The sequence below is a fragment of the Nicotiana tabacum genome, unplaced genomic scaffold (genome assembly GCF_000715075.1).
Source record: "Nicotiana tabacum cultivar K326 unplaced genomic scaffold, ASM71507v2 Un00083, whole genome shotgun sequence".
Lineage (NCBI taxonomy): Eukaryota > Viridiplantae > Streptophyta > Magnoliopsida > Solanales > Solanaceae > Nicotiana > Nicotiana tabacum.
Genome location: NW_027438321.1, coordinates 63,013 through 80,765, shown reverse-complemented (window position 1 = coordinate 80,765; position 17,753 = coordinate 63,013). Strand labels below are relative to the sequence as shown.

At 33.9% G+C, this 17,753-nt stretch overlaps 2 protein-coding genes across 2 annotated transcripts; one reads left to right on the top strand and one right to left on the bottom strand.

Moving 5' to 3' along the window:
- The first annotated feature begins 5,093 nt into the window (after positions 1 to 5,093).
- On the top strand, positions 5,094 to 8,061 carry LOC107783125 (uncharacterized). The gene is made up of 5 exons (XM_075248761.1): positions 5,094 to 6,264; positions 6,462 to 6,804; positions 6,879 to 7,045; positions 7,254 to 7,614; positions 7,710 to 8,061. Exons 1-4 carry the CDS (start codon positions 6,181 to 6,183, stop codon positions 7,533 to 7,535), a joined length of 876 nt encoding a protein of 291 aa, XP_075104862.1. The 5' UTR covers positions 5,094 to 6,180; the 3' UTR covers positions 7,536 to 7,614; positions 7,710 to 8,061.
- An 893-nt stretch (positions 8,062 to 8,954) lies between these two features.
- Positions 8,955 to 16,964, bottom strand: LOC107783124 (syntaxin-22-like). The gene is given in 9 exon segments (NM_001325354.1): positions 8,955 to 9,020; positions 10,440 to 10,540; positions 10,622 to 10,779; positions 14,522 to 14,596; positions 15,027 to 15,166; positions 15,395 to 15,488; positions 16,777 to 16,859; positions 16,861 to 16,868; positions 16,871 to 16,964. Coding segments are annotated over 9 exon segments (819 nt in total).
- Between the last annotated feature and the right edge of the window lie 789 nt (positions 16,965 to 17,753).

The following is a 17,753-nucleotide window of genomic DNA, read 5'->3' as shown; positions in this document are numbered from 1 at the left end:
TTCGGGAGTTCTAATGATATTTGAATCATCAACATACATGGCGATTATAACAAATTCAAATTCATATCCTTTTATAAGGACACAAGGACAAATTGAATTATTCTTATACTCTTCTTTCAACAAGTATTCTCTTGGGCGATTATACCACATGGGCCCTGATTGTTTCAATCCGTATAAGGATTTTTGAAGATTTATTTAATAAATTTCTTGGAAACCTTAATATGCTCCAAGACAATTTAAATCTTTCAACGATATCCACTATACGCATATCAAGTTTTTCATATATTGCCAGATTAAAACCTGAAGTGACTATATCCACTATAAGAGAACATGTCTCCATATAATCAATGTGAGGATATTTACTAATTTTCTTGTGCCACGAGTCGTCTTTATGTCTATCGACTTGAACCTTTCGCACAAGAACACATTTATACCTCAATTGACTTTATACTTTCAGGTGTTGGACTATCCGTCCAACTTCACATTTTCCAAGTGAAGTCAATTTCATTGCGTATTTTTTATTTGGCCAATCTTTTATCTGTCCAAATTTCATGACAGATTTGAGCTCAAGATCCTCGTCAATATTAATAATATTGAGCGCTACATTATGTTAACAGTATCGTCGACGATCATTTTATATCGGTTCAATTATTACACAATAAAGACATAACTTATTGAGATCTCTTTATCTCATTATTTTCAGGTACCTGAGCCTCTCACATGAGGTCTTACGAAGTATTATGTCGTGGTGCTCTTCTAGAGCACTTGCCTCCTTATTATGACCATTTTGCCCCTCTCCTTCTTCAAGGAGTTTTATCTTTAGAACCGATTGGCCTGTTACGCTTCATGCATGCCATAGACTCTGTCCCTCATGGACTTTATTCTAGTTGGAGCATTAACAGCTGAAATATGACATTTAGCTTTGGGTTAGCAAATGCGTTTGGCAATAATTTATAAATTAATTATCACTTGAACTTCAAGTTCATATTTTCTTGTACGAGGATCTATATGTATTCATAATAATTCATTTCACGTATCACTTTCTCAGCTATCCATTTTCTCCCCCTAATGTTGGGATCACCAACACATTTCCCAACCTTCTTTGGGAACCCATCTTTGTGCATTTTGGTGGCATAATTAAATCATATAGCACATCCATATTTCTATATAGAAATTATTTGGTTCCTGACCCTGAACCGATTGTGATAGGGAGAAATTTTTATAACTTGGCTAGATGCGTACAAGTGCTGCTGTATATTAAATAATAAATCTCATACCAAATTTCGTTTTTGGGAGTTTTGTTCTCATAACCAATGATTTAGCTATAATTGGAGGCATACAATTTCTGCTAAACCAACTTGGATTTAAACCAGTATTATTAAGATAAATCATCATAATTTATATTCTGGAATTGTGCTCTGATAATTTGAGCAAGCAATCTTGCAAAAACCAAACTGCAAGTTGATAACAAATGCACATGTGACCATAAAATAGATGTATCTATTAAAATCATATAATAGTAAACGGTCCACATGGCAGGTGACTGAGCCCATATATATATATCACCTTTTATTCCTTCCAGAAATCAAAGGATTCAATCCCAACCTTTAACTGGTATATCATGAGAATAAGCAGCACAAGAGGATTCTTGAAGAATCTTCTATTCTTCAATATGTGTCAATGTAATTCTTAATTAATTTTTCGCATCATAATTGAACCGATATGGTCAACCGGTCATGCCAATTAATATTTATTTTAGTAAATCTCTAGTTTACTTGTGGCATATTATTCCAGCATCATGCTTATATTTGTGTAGTACAAATAGAAAGAAGATGGGGTAACCTTTCATATTTACCCGGTATGATTATAGAAATATGAAGATATTCAATCTTTCTTTCATTTATAGTCTCAATATGCCAATCACTTTGACTTATATATTTGAATTTCAAAAAGTTTTTTTTTTGAGACTTTACAATATCAATGTCATGAATAATTTTATTCATCCGGGTAGTAACAAATTAGTGGAGTTCTTAACAACTTTTGTACTACAAGATCTTTTATCATACCATTCATATGGTAAATGTCTCCTTCACGGAGAAAATTATATCATAATAAATTGTCATGGTCAAAATCATCATAAGCAAAATCATTTCTTGCTTTAATTTTGCCTTTAATAACTTTTATAAGGCATGACAAAATAATATTTGGCATATCACATGTACGCGACCAATGACATATTCATGTAACCACACAATAATATTTATTCTCTTTATTTTACTCAAACCTCCCTTAGAGGTGAGTTGTGTGGTATTCATATAATCATGAGCATGTCTTTATTCATTGCTTTTATCACATATTGTCACATTCAACTTTAGGAATGAGTTTGCATTCTCAATGCTTATCATAAGTCACATTCTCTTCAAGGAATGGATCATAATCAGCGACGTGCTTTATTATTTTCATACCAATTTGATGGTAAGCATTGTCTTCACATTTTGAAGGACTATTTTGAGAACCCTTATTGTTCTCCTTTTATAATCATAGTGATGATTATTATTATTTTGATATTTGGAACGCCCACATTCATTGTTCAACCACTTGTCTTCATTGAAACTTATTATGCATTGTTATTACATTCACTTCAAGAATGGAGCAAATCAAGTGGGACAATTTTCATGCTTTTTCATGAAAAATATATTATTTTTCTTTAGTCATCATTATATCATCAATATGGTACATTGGGACTCAAATCCAATGTCTTACCAATATAAAGGCATGTTAGGCCATAATAAATTGGGACTCAAACCCAACTCTTATCATTATGGAGCATCAGGACTTGATCCCGATGTCTATTCCTCAATTAATGACATAATAGGCTAAACAATATTGAGATTCATTCTCAAGCCTTTAATTTCAATCACATGCCAAAAAAGTTATGCACAACTAATTTGCAACTTAGCAAATCAAATTTGCTTTCTTAAATAAGTGTACAAATCTCAAATCAGCGTAAAGCTTTATTAATTATTTGTAGCATCTATATGAAATACAATCGTTTGTAGTCAGAATATTTTTTCTAAATTCTATTAGAGTTTAAAAGGATCATAAAATCATTGTCATAATATTTATTGAGTCTCTCTCAAAAATATTATTGTTTTCGGGGTATACCCTACCTATTGGATTTGATTTAACGCCATGACTTTCCTTTATTCAATTCAACCAAGCAATTAGTGAATAAATTTATCAAAAGTACACCATATAGGTAACAACACATATATAGTACTAATACATAAATTCAGCATTTATATTACCTGAAAAGTGACATTATAGGTAACAACTTACCAGTTGTAGCTTGTGCATCATTCATATAAAATACTTAAAAATGGTAAGTTAGTAGCAAACATCAAGTAGGTTATGGATACTCAAAAATACCTCTTCTAGTAGTCATACTAATCATTGTTTGCTTTCAAATGATACGACCATAAATTATGAAGTATATTTTCTCAATAGCTGGTTTGTTTTCCAAATTTCAAAGAAGTAATTAATCAACCTAGATAAAAATGTGAAGTATTTCTTGTTTTCTTCAAGATGATTTATGTTTTTAATCAGTATGATCAATTTTATTTTATTTTTTATTTCTTTTTTTTTTGGTACTATATGCAAGTGTAAAAATCCAAAAGAAAAAAAAATATTCATCCAAGTAAAAGAAAATGTTAAAAGCGGCAGGACAGATTGAAGATAGTTAACACATAAATATGCATAAGACAATTTATATAAAATATCCTTGGTTACCATGACATGCATCATATCAACAATTAACTGCTACTATGATTTTAACATATAGAACTTCGAAAATTTTATTCCATTCATGTGATATAAAAGATGTAATATTAATATGTGCTTATGCAATACAGGTGTAGTACAAAGTTGTGTGCATATGAGATTTTAAAGGAATGACAAGTATAAGATAATCATACCTTCTTACATTTCATTACTTACCATATGTAGTTTCTCTTTACATTTAACTATGTGATGATATGTATGACTTCTAATTGTAATCTTTCTGGATGTAGGAAAATTTTTGTAGATATATATATACAATTGGTTAGAGCATCGTGCTGATAACGTGTTATGAAATAAAAGCAATTTAGTAAAACATGAACAAGAAATAAAAGCAATTTAGTAAAACATGAACAAGAAATAGAGATAGAGAGAAGGAAGAAATTTTCTTCTTCAATTGTGTGTATTTTTCTATCTATTACAAAGTCTTTATATAGGCATGAAAAGTGAAGAAAATATGTCATGGAATATGTCATTAACCATTTGAGAGAAAGATCATGGAGGAAGAATAGACATCCACCATATTTTAATTTTTATCGTAACAAAAATAAGTTAGTGCTGAATTTAGAGATCATCTAGTTTTAGATGTAATTTAGTTTAACTTGAGAGGTCACAGTGATGTTTAGTATTAAAATGATTATGTTTGTGAATAGAGTCGAATAAATCTTATTTATATAGTTGGTTCGATAATAACCAATGTTACATACTCCCTCCGTTTCAATTTATGTGAACCTATTTTTTTTTTGTCTGTGCCAAAAAGAATGACCACTTTCCTTATTTGGAAATAATTTACCTTTATGCAATGATTTATAGCCACACAAAATATATGTGCCTCATTTTACACCACAAGTTCAAAAGTCTTCTCTATTTTCTTAAACTCCGTGTCCAGTCAAATGGGTCCACGTAAATTAAAACGGAGTATGTCTTTTCATTTTAAACGATTAGTGGTGAATGTTTCAATAAATTATATATTAAGGGTAAAGTAGGGACGTAGTTTTCAGATGTCATACTTTTGAAGAACAAATTAAAAAGAAAGTATGTTAAAATAGAAATTTTTAAAAAAATTACTAGTACATTAAGAGAAAAGTATTAAAGAACCGATCGAACGGCCCTGCATTATTGTTACCGGTTCAAGTTAAGCAGAGGGTTCACTGGTAAATCACTACCAATTGCTCCTCCCCTGGAATAGGATCTGATTTGCTGCAACATCTCGCTCTCTCTACCTACAAACATCAGATCAATCCTCACAGGTAGTCGGATTCCATTTCTGCCAAGCTTTCTTCATCTTTGAACTTTCAAATTTATTGGTTTTCTATAAAATCGTTAACCTTTTATTTGTCCCATTTATTTTTAATATTAATATTGGCTCGCTTAAACTTGATTCATAACATTGCATATTGAAGTATAATGATGGGCTTTCCCTAAAAATTAAGTCTTTTATCTTATCGTAATGCTACTTCTGTGTTTTGAAAGGAAAACAAAGAAAAGAAAATAAATTTGCAGGTAGATTGTGAATGTGTGGTGAAGTTGCATTTATTTTCTCTAATTTGTTCGTGTTGGCCTAAAATTGGGAATTATCACTTGAACATGATTTTCCTTCTTTTGGTATAGTGGAGCTAAGCGTTGGGTTCATATAATCATATGGAGATGGAGTTTGAATGCTAGGAAAATGCAATAGATTCAAGCTGAATTCAATGTTGTTATAAACCCATAAGAAGTCAATATTGAGGGAAAAATGAATTTAATTATTGCTCTAATTAAATAACTTGTAGGGCATTCTCAAGAAGTAAATACAAACACAGACTTTCAGAAAAAAGAGAGAGAGAATCATAAAGAAAGATAGAAGAAGAATGGAGCAGGAAAACGGAGAAGAAGAAATTTTAGATAAGAGACTTTGTCAGATTTCCATTGCTACCTTCCTCCACTGCTCCTTTATTAATTCATGAACTTGTTTATTTGATGTTGATGTGTACTCACATCTTCACTAATCATCTTCATTATGTAACTCACTTGACTTATCTAACTAATCTTCCCTCACATCTAAAATCATATCCATGTCTTTGACCTGCTGCAATGGATTTTTAGATTTGAATCTAAGAAGCCTCAACCTATGTTAGAATGGGTAAGTTATGTGCAAATCTCATGTGGACGAAGTCATCTGACTTTCTTATACCATTCTTCTTTCATTAGTAAATTGACCAATGTGGTAGTATCCGATGAGCTATGCTGGACGCTACAATCTTTATTTACAAGAATAAATCTATATTCTTAATATATCTAGTGCCTCTGCGTGTTTAATATATAGCCAGTGCCTGATTTCCATTCAACCTGCTCAGATTTACAATGGAACTTCTTGATATTCTGGCAATGATCATTTCAGTGATACTAATTGCTAGGATCAGCTCATGTCTAGATACTGCAGTTCAAGTGAAGTGTCCAAGCTGCTAAACAATCTCAAGATGTGCAATTACTTCTCGATACGTTCAGTAGGGTGTTTAGTAATATATACAAATTTACAGAAAACTGTTAATCTAGTCGGCAACAAAACTTTAGACACAATTCGAGACAACCACTAATTTGTTTCCAGAATTCACCAGATTTACTCCTTTTCCCATCTTCTTCAGGTCCATGCACCTTATCTTGACAAATATGTTACAAAATCCTACTTTAGGAAACATGACAATTTGGTAGACTTGAAGTTTGAAGATTTTATTGCACATGACGTACTGTCCAGCGCATGTGTATCACTGCAAGACAACATCAAGTTTGTACCAAAACTATCTGCTTTACATCGAAATCTGATTGGTGAAGGCTCCCATAGGCGTCTGTCATCATCTCTCAGATTGAAGATGTCATCGGAGTCCGTTTCCAGGCCTCCAAAATCTTGTGAGGTGATAATTGTTGAAAGACTGCCTTCTGGAGTCTTTGCAGATCCTTTTGAGCTACAACACCTTGTGCAGCGTGGTGGTAATTACTATTAGATTCTATAGGTTTCTAACACTGCAGCTCTTGATTTTGAGGCTTGCCACATTTTGTTGCAGTTCTTAGGGAAGGTGCTGTATTTGGAGATACAAATTTAGAGTTGCCCTCATTTCGGTCAAACCGGTCACTTGTTGAGGTTCATCTGGAAATGGGTTCCAATTTAATATCAGAACAAAAGGATGAACAGGAAATACACATGGAACTTCCTCTACATGCACGTTATCAGGTACATCACGTAAAATTATGTAGGAATCGCTGAAGTACGTATCAAGCATCCAAGGTAGTCATTTTTGTTCTCTTGAAGTTTATTTGATACTTTATACTAGAAAATATGCAAGTTACCATAATTTTAGGCCCTTTTAATCTGGGAGGCGGCCACATGTACATTTATTTAGAAGCTTCTCAACTATTGAATCCCAACTTTTTCTTGGCAGCCACTAGGACACAGATTCTCAAGAGTCGAATTTGCTGCACCTGACTTGTTTCTGCGTTGCAACACTAAAGGAAAACAACATGACATGAGCTGTTTGTTTTCGCTAGACAAACAGAGTGCAGAGTCGAATGATCGTCATCCTTTGTGGGAAGTACGATGTGGAAGTAGAGAACACATGGAAATTGTATCTGCGTTTACTTTCTTCTCAGCTGTTGTATCAGCTCTTCTCATCATTGTTGCCTCAATTAGGTATTCTGGTGAAACAGCGTTGAAACAGCCGTGAGTAATGATTAACTTTGGCACCTATTCTTTCCCCTTTCTGGACGTTTAACCATTGGCAAGAGAAACTCACTTGATGCTAGGTAACCTCCATCAGTTATCTATGTTTAAAAATGTTTGGTTGCTTTTGTCATTACTAATTTCTTAGATCAACTACATTTATGTTAAACTTTTATAGTTACAAGTTACAACACTGAACATTGGCACACGGAGAAGGAGCAGGGCTCTGGATGTTGCTCCACTAACACTTATGTGTGTTGTATGGAGAGAAAGAAATAGAAGAGCTTTTGAAGGGGTAGAGAAGAATTATGTACAGTTGAGGAGTCGTCTCTTATCCTTATTTCCTGTTGGTGCACCCGTGAGATCCCTCTAGCTATAGAAGATTGAGTGTAGCATGTCGAAAATCTTATTTTGTGTAGGTTTTCTATTTTTTGGTATACTTATTGTATAAGAGTGATTATTTTTGCCCAAACATTAATAAACCTTTTCACTTTATCAAATACAAGGTATACTCTTGAACGTGTACCAAATAATGCATGCTGATGGTATAAGCAAATTCAATTTTTCCTCGCAGTAACAGACTTCACCTAGACAAGAAACTCTTTGAATCAACTTGCATTTAGATGCTCGGTCTCTGTGTACCTTTTATATCATTCCTCTCTTGACTAAACCATAGCTCCATCTCAAATGTTTTTCTACTCGAGTTGCCCACGGTTATATTCTCATTTCCATGGAATAAACCAACATTTCTATGATGGCAAAACTATATTCTCAAAATTCAGGAATTTGAGGGCCTTAGTACATTAAGTATATAAATCTAATATCTTACCACCTTAAGATCTTAATTCTATGTACAAATCGGTTACCCCGATGTCCCATTTCCAGCAACAGTGAACATGCTACTTTCTAAGGAAAAGAAGCTCGAGCAAAATAGTAAGTTTTATCTGAAAATTACGAACAAATCAGGTCGCTACAGAAAATAGAAGCAGGAAACCTTCCATGCAGGATTTATCCACCAGGGCAAGACAAGGAAATCAACAAATCAAATTAATGATAGCTTCACACACAAGAATCAACAAAGAATTGAATGTCAAATGTCAACTGGTTTAGGAGTGTACCCAAAGTGCAAATAGAAGAGGTTGACCCTCCAAACAAGAATAAAATTTTATCCACCATTACATCGAAGCAAGACATCTTGCAACCATCGCACCAGGTTTACATTGAACGGAAACCTTTGGTCTCCCACTTCCTAATTACACAACTTCTCTCCTATGACTAGAAACCAAGGATCAGGATGACTGAGCTCCAGGGCGCCTTTGAAACTAGGCGAATCACAGCAGTCACCTTTTTTCGAATCAAAACAATCACTTCTGTGGCTGAACAGAGTTTAGGGGCCTTTTTCTATATCCCAGTAATTTTCAGCTCAGGCTGCAAGTACTATAATCACAATGAGGAGCACGATTCCAAAAATCACTAGGAGCAAGCAAGTCTGCAGAAAATAGTACAGGTCAGGAAATCATCTATAGAGTGTATACGTTCAGTGTAAGGAATATTAAGTGCAAAATTTAGAAGTTGTACTCCGAGGGGAAAGAAAATGAACAATATGAACGGTTTCTCGCCTCAATTTGATAAAAGGATAATGTAAAAATAGAACGGGTCATATGACCTAAAATCAAAACCATCCAAAGCATCCCCCAAAAAGATGGACACCCAACCTTACCCCCAAGTTCTCCTTTCATGACTTCCATTAAGAAAACATGACCAATGAGACACCTTGCCATGATCGACCTTCTAACAACTATACCAAACATATTCTAAAGTGTAAAAGTTATAAAAGATGATAATGCCCAAGTGCAAAGCACTACTCACCATCTTCTAAATGGTCTTACTATTTTTTCACTTTTGTTTTTTTCTATTTAAGCAATAACGTTAAGCATAAAAACGCAATTAGTGGTAGCCGGTAAGTATCAGAATGTGCCACTGAGACTTGAGGGTAGGTTCTACAAAGTAGTGGTTAGACAGTTCATGTTGTACGGGGTAGAGTGGTGGCCAGTCAAGAACTCGCATGTCCAGAAAATTAAAGTAGCTGAAATGAGGATGTTGAGATGGATGTGTGGACATATTAGGTTGGATAAGATTAGGAATAAAGTTATTCGGGATAAGGTGGGAGTGGCCCCTTTAGAGGATAAGATGCAAAAGGCGAGGTTGAGGTGGTTTGGGCATATTACGGGGAGACGCACAGAAGCCTCAGTTAGGAAGTGGTGGGTATGAGGAAGGGTAGAGGTAGGCCAAAGAAGTCTTGGGGAAAGGTGATTAGGCAGGATATGGCACAGCTGGAGCTTACTGAAAATATGACTCTTAATAGGCGAGTGTGGAGGTCGAGGATTAGGGTAAAACGTTAGTAGGTAGTTGAGCATTTCCCTTTGTCTTCCTCAATTCGATAGCATTAAAGTTAGTTTGTTATCCCTTTTACTCTTAGATTGCTATTACTACCGTAACTTGCTAACATGGCTTCGATCCTCTTTTTATCTTCTTCTTGTTTATACTTGTTGCCATTAGCCCATTACTTCTTTTTATATTTGCTTTTGCCGAGGATCTTCCGGAAACAGTCTTTCTGCCTTTCAGGGTAGGGGTAAAGCTGCATACATCTCACCCTCCCCAGACCCCACTTGTGGGAGTTCACTGGAATTTTGGTTGTTGGTGGTGGTGGTCAGTATCAGAATCATAAGCCTATAGAAGCTTTGCATTCAGCCAATAGTCTTATAAGTGATACTACTCCTTCAGATTTCTCATCAGATACAAGTTCAACAGAGCTACTAAAAGGCATCTCACAAAAATGCAGCAGGCTTGAGCATACCAAATAGGGTTCTATGTTCAGGAAGATGAATGGTTAAATGTGATGAAGTACCAGAGATGAATTTGATCTTTGGGTCTTTGCAGCTTTAGCAAGTTGCGATCTCCCCTGTGCAGTTGCAGCATGAGCATTCTCAACGTTGGAACCAATATCATCTGCAGAAAACAGAATTGTAAATATCAAAATGATGTTCAAAATGGAGATTTGAATACTAAAACAAAAGAGGAGTGATCTACCAATCATAGCTCCTTGCTCGTGAACAAGCACAGCAAGGTCCTTGAAAATTTCATTCACTTCACCAATTTGTTGTTGTATTTCTTGTATTCCCTGCTCTCTTTCTTCGATAATTGCTTCATTAAAAGCAATCTCATTGTCCAATAGCAAAACCTCCTGTCTGCAGCACAATGCAATATAAAGTTACAGAATACAGAAAAGAGAAGGAGATACAACTTCTGATGAGGCAACACCATTGGTCTTAGATCACAACATCATCAAATATAGTTTCATCTAACACATTTAAGCTTCAACAAAATATGACTTCAACATATGACCATCAGACCAACTGAGGAGAACTCTGATATGTAGCTTCATTAAAACCACATCCACGCCTGCAGGTTCAATGTTAGTAAAAATGATCATCCCATCGATGATTACCGCTTTCTCATAGTTGAAGCAGCGTGACTTCGAAGAACCACACACTTTGAACAGGGAAAAACCCAAGCAAGAATCTGATTTTAAAAATATGAACAGGATAAAGAAAAAGGAGAAGAAAATGCAGGCCTTATACAATATGAATACAAGGACTCGGTATCCAGGTACTTTCTAACATTCTTCTCGTTATAATAACTTCTCTCCTTCTTTTTCTGTCTCCCTACTTGTACTGATTTACTTCTTTCTTTCTGTTTTTCTTCTTAAACATAACTATTTCTATTTGTTCTTTTGCTTGAAGCCTCTTCTCCTACAAATTCTGCCTTTAAGCTTCTTATCTGCTGTCAAACATTATTCCTTTCTTTTTTCTTGTATTTTCTTCACATTCTGTTCTCCTATTCTTGGTTTCTAGGCTAATTGTCAGAAATATATATATATATATACTAACAAAATATGTTTTCACTAGTATTAATTTACGTGCAACTAGCTTTAATTTACGTGCGTTGCACGTGAATTTTACATCTGTCAATAAAAGTATATAGAATAAAGATTTTAAAAAAATTATGAATATAAACTTGAACTCATAATTAGGATTAAACAAGATTAGGAATTTATTACCCTATGCATCAATGCACAATATACAGTTATTAGTTCACATGAGTTGAACAACACATACCATCATTCTTCAAGTTTGCTCAGTATCGTAGTGTAATTTATTTACACAGTATATAATAATTAGCTCACATGAGTTAAACAATACACATCATCTTTCTGCAAGTTTGTCCCATATCGAAATGTAGTTTATTTTACATATTCTTCTTGATAATATCAAACAAAATTTATTTATAAATTTACATGTTAAAATCAAATATATAAATTTAAAAGAATAACTTGGATTAAAAATAAGGATTGAGAAGATTAAAATGCATTAACGCCACAATATACAATAATTAGTTTGCATGAGTTGAACGAGTGCTATTTGTCCATCATGCTCTTTTACAATTTTGAATTTAAGACAATGATCTTTTTATATCCCTTATGTGTAAAAACACAGATCTCTTACGTGTAAAAGTAAATCTCACATGTGTTAAAAAAGAAGTAGGGTCATAAAACTAAAAACAAGTTTGTAAAGAGCCAAAAAAACAATTGACCCGTTGAACGACACACAGACCATCATTCTTCAATTTGTCTAGTATTTAAGTGTACCATTTTATAATATCAAATGTAGGTTAATTTACAAATATACATACTAATACCATATAAGAGTTTATTTACAATCTTCTAAATTCAATTAATGGGATATAACTTTTAAAAGATAATACATTATTTTCGTAAGCAATACAATTATAGTGATTAGCAAAATTTAAATTATAAGTGAGACAGAAATTTTTTGCACCATACCTCATGCTTCAACTTTTAACATCCACAACTAAATAACGAAAGAAAAAGGAAATTGCTTTGAAACATAAAAACTAAATTTGTAAAAGAAATAAAATTATAACTAAATCGCTTTCAACTACTGTAAACCATGTTCATAAGCTAAATATTCAGTAGTATTTTTCTATAATTTATAAATGTTTATTAACCTTGCTTGATGGTCTAATAACTATGGAGGGAATCACAAATGTTATAATGCACTTCAAAGTATCTATAACTAACATTTACATTTTTAAGTTTCTTTATTATATTTATATTTACGTTAACTTCTCTTCAAATATATACATCATAAAGAGTCTTAGCAAAAAATTCATTGTTATTTAGTAAATCCTTAATTTAAATAATAATTGACTTTTTAAAACAAATTTAAAGCGACAATGATGTTCTACGTTCATACATAGAAAGAAAGGGGTTCAAATATTATTTAAAGGAAACAATTCTAGTTCAAATAAGGAAAAAAATTAATAAGTACTAAAATTTTAGTTGATTTCAAAGTACAATATTTTAGGAAAATAATTAAACGATAATATTGAAAACTCAAAGTCCTAAATATTAGGAAAATAATTAAATTACTATTCATAAATGTTAGGGAACTAATTAAATAATTATTCCTACATATTAGAAAATTAATTAAATGACTATTTTGTCTAGTGCGGACTCTATTTTTAAAGGGGTAAAAAAGGCCAACGACATTTTGCTAAGGGTCTTCGTACTTTTTATATTTTGTTAGTATGTATATACACACACACTACCAAAATATGTTTTTCTGTGATGATCCATTAACAAAATACTTGTGCATTTGAAACTAAATATTAGTATGACTATGAAGGCAACTGAATATGAAATTGAATGCTAGAATTTAACTTCTTTTTATTAGTGATTAATTCAAAGCTGAAAGTTAATTTGCATTTAAAGTTATCTTTCTATAGGTTTGTTGAAATAACATTGAGATGATCTTTCCTTTTAATTGTTCTAAGTAACATTGTCATTGTTGTATATTGAAATTAGCAATGTTGTTTGCATTTCAATGTCTACTAAATTCATATATGTCAGCTGATTTTTGTACTATTCTCACTTTTTATATGACAATATTTGACTAGACACCGCTAAAGATATTAATTTGACTAATATTGCATAGTGATAGATGAGAACATTAAATTTATGGTTGAAAGCTAGTTTGAAAGAGAAAATATAACACATCACATTTCAAAACTTGAATAGTTAGATGTATTTGAATAATTGAAAGTTGTGTGAATTTTATAGAAAGAGAAGTATGTCAAATCTTTTGCAACACCGAAAAATGGAAATAGTAGGGAGCATTTTGTGTAAATTGTGTGCTTTACTCCAAAAAAGCATGCGTTCTCACTCTCGCTTGAAGCCCCAACGCCTAGTCTTTTTTCTGGAGCTTTGCTTTAAAAACTGCCCAAATTAAGGGGGGTTTACAATTCACCATCCTCTGATGTTCCTCTCATTCATGTAACAAATTTATTCCTTGTCATTTTATGAATGCCTAAACAATTAACACACAGTTCTACCTCGTCTTTTCACAAAAGTATAGGAGTTGCTCAACTCTGATTGACAGTTGAGAACAAGCCAAAATTTTGGATCACTAGTTTTAGTTTGCTTTAACCAAATGACTTAGGTAGTGAGCAAACAGCAAGTTGAGTCACTCATAAATGACACATTTCTTCTGGACATTTCCTTCACAGGATACTACCACTAACAAAATTTCCAGTTGTTTACACTGCATGCTAAAGTTTAACACTATAAGCCCCAAACTTCAACTGCCATCTAACCTCTATGCTGCACAAGAAAATCCTCCATCAAATTTACTCTACCCAGCAGTCATCTTGGATCCAAATTCAGACATCAATCAATCTCCTGATATGATTGAAATCAGTCTTGCTTGCTACATTTTGCAATCAGTCATCTAATCATCATTGTGTCTTATTCAATTAATGCATAACTGAATTTGATAATTATGATATTAACAATCCAACAGACAAGCACAAAAGATTAAACCTGTAGAAGAACATGATCAGCTAACTGACCTTCTTGATTCCACAAGGAAAGCTCGCTGTTCTGGACTCTTTTCCGTAGAAACATCTATCTCACTGGCTGTATAACTGTTTACCAAAATATCATCAAACAGAACATGAGAGGTATGCGTGAACTTGAAAATAAAAGATTTCACTTGAAATTGTAAACTAAAGAGATCATGAATTTATCATTACTGCAGTCTGCATCAGAAGTTGCTTATATGTACTTCTTTTATGGCCAACAAATCTCCGAGGGCTACTGACGCAATGTCCGAAACTCGACGAGCAATGCACTTGCCCTCTACCCTCTCCACTTAAATACCAGGCTATTGTCTACGGCAAGGTTCAAACACTTAACGTGCACCTCAGCCACACATCATGCGCTCCGCTCCTACCATCCTAGAGGGTGCTGCTTATATGCATTTCATGTGCAGGTTTCTAATAGACAATTCCTATTTTTATAAAGCTAATAGAACATTCGTACTATAAACCACCATCTGGAAAAAATTAGTACTACCTAGAAGGAAGAACTGCTTGGGGAACAAAAGGTGTATATGCTGTCTCCCTCTCAGCTGCAAGCCGCTGAGCCTTTTGAAACTCCTTCAAGACCGCTTGAAAATCTTTAGCGAGTTTAGCATCTGTTATTTTCTTGCTAGCCTGATAGTTGAAAGCAGAAGTATATGTTATAAGTGAAAGAGAAAAATTAGACTAGAGAAGAGTATGACGTAGAGATAAGGCTAATCAACCAAAATCATGAGAACCTCATATAAATAGTGAGGACAGAAGATGAAGAGCATGCGTGTTCAGAAAATATGTCATGAAAGTGCACACTAGCAAAGGCAAACACAGAAGGCAAGAGGAAGTAGGTGAGCTCTTAACACTTACACTGACTTCAATACGATGATCTGTTTCACTGGCTTGCTTAAGTTTTGCAGATGTATCTTTCACTAATTGACCAATATGTACCCTCGTCTTGTGCCTGTACTTAAGCAAAATCAGCATAAGCACCAACTGAAACCAAGCTTTTTAATCGAATGATAACCAGTACTAACTACAGGATAACGGGGAATCCACATTGAAACACTATAAAATCTCATTATTGCAGCAATAGCAGCAGCATTGCTGCACAAACGGGAAAATAGAAATAGACTGAAGAGGTAGTATTAACTATAATCTGCTCATGTAATGGTTAAACGTGAATGCCAGATTCTGATTCATGATCATGATGGTCACATATTATTTCTGTCCTCACCCCAATTTTTCCCAGTGACCATCACCAACTCTATTTACTTTTCACATAGGAATGAGTGACACAACATTCAACAGCAGTCCAGGCTAGAGGCATTTGATAGGCAAACCTCTTTGAGTCATCCTACCAGAACTCACTAAACAACTCAAATGCTATTTTGTAGAATGTTGCACAATAAGCACCGGTTGCGCACACAAAAAATGTTTCAGTATCAGACATAGTATGCGAGCAGCACTTTTAGATTTATTTCCATAGAAAATCTGTGCACCATACAGCTAGTTAATGCCTTCAGAAAATCAATTCCACTTTGACAATGAAAAGGGGTCAAGCACAGCTTTGAACCTCTATAAGGCATATGAACCTACACTTCAAACTTCTTCCACGATATGTATATATTTAGGGTAAATACATGTATCATTTATCAGAAGCATGTATTGAACAAAATATTGTCCTTCCTAATCATCAAGACAAAATCAAGGTGGACGAAAAAACATGATTTTCTCTCGTATTTTTTAATAATGTTTCACCAAGCTTATTGCTTTTTCTCTCTATCAAAACACTCGAGCATTAAAAATATTCATCTGCACATGTTCATTGATAAATTAGACATCACTTTTAGCATTCGCAGAGCCCTTCTTCAAAATGTAAAATATCAAGTATAATGCTCTCTTTCAATGTGCGCTTATAACATTCACGAATTAATAGTTAAGGATGAAATCCCCAAAGAACAAACCTAAAATAGTATCATTTGAACAAGTTTATACGACCTCAATCACCACAGAAGTTATAAACTTATCCTCAATTGATCCAGCAATTGAAAGTACAATACGTCCACAAAAACAAGAAACAGCCAAACTTCAACATAAACATCAAATTCAACACGTAACGAATCCAATTCCAAATCTATTACAAAATGAAATTTAATCCAAAAAAATTCTAATTAATAAATAGATTCTAAAACCCTATGCAAGTCAACTTCAATTTATAACAATTTGCACTAAAATTTTTGAAAGCTTACAATTTCTCACGTAGCTCGGGGGTATCTTTGGGTGTTCCGAGTGTATTGACCAGCCTTTGAAACGTTGAAACAGCAGTATTAATCTGGAAGATTCCAGAAACCATAGCTTGAGTCGGGTCTTGCTTCCCATTCATATATCCCCGTCGGGGCCCCAACAACCGACCCGATTCAAGATCTTGAAAACTCATCTCTTTCTCTTATATATTTCAAATAATCCCCCAAAATTCCCCACAAACCCAACAATCGGAACCTCTAAAAGGGAAATAAAATGAAACACTGATCCAAAATTCAACAGATGATTGAAAATGAAAACCTTAGAATTTGGGGGTTTTGGGGGGGAATTTGGGAAGAGAGAAGAGGAAAATTTCCAGCTGCTATATTGGTTAGGTGAAAAGGAGGCTGGGAACTTTGGGCAAAGGAAAAGAGAAGAACTGGGCAACGATTGAGGTAGAAACTGAAGGAGTAGAGCTGAATAAAAAAAATTGATTTACTTTTTAAATTGGGGGAAATAGTGGAGAAAGGGACGTAATGATTCGATAATGCGTTGGGATCGTGGTGGGAAGGTTAGGGGCCATGTAATAGCCGGCGGGACTCATGGTTATATAATGTAACAGGTGGATGTCGGCAGCTTTTTATGCATTTGTTGGCATTTATTAGTTGTTAAACCTTATTTTTTCTCCCCAACTTAACCTTTTTCTGTAAACAATTTTTTTAATAGAAATTATACAATACTTGAGAAGCTCTAACTTCTCTCTAGCCTAATACCTTTTCCACTACTACCTCTACTAATCTTCAAACAATTGCTGGTAGTGTCACAATGCAACTTCAAAAGTCCACTCACCAAATCCCTCTTAATCCGCCGGATATTGCAAGAACACAATCTACCATAGTGCCTGACTTTTCTATCCCAAGTTTTAAACAAAAATTAATGGATGGAATGTATAAAGATCAAATCCACATGATCATTGATCCTACTC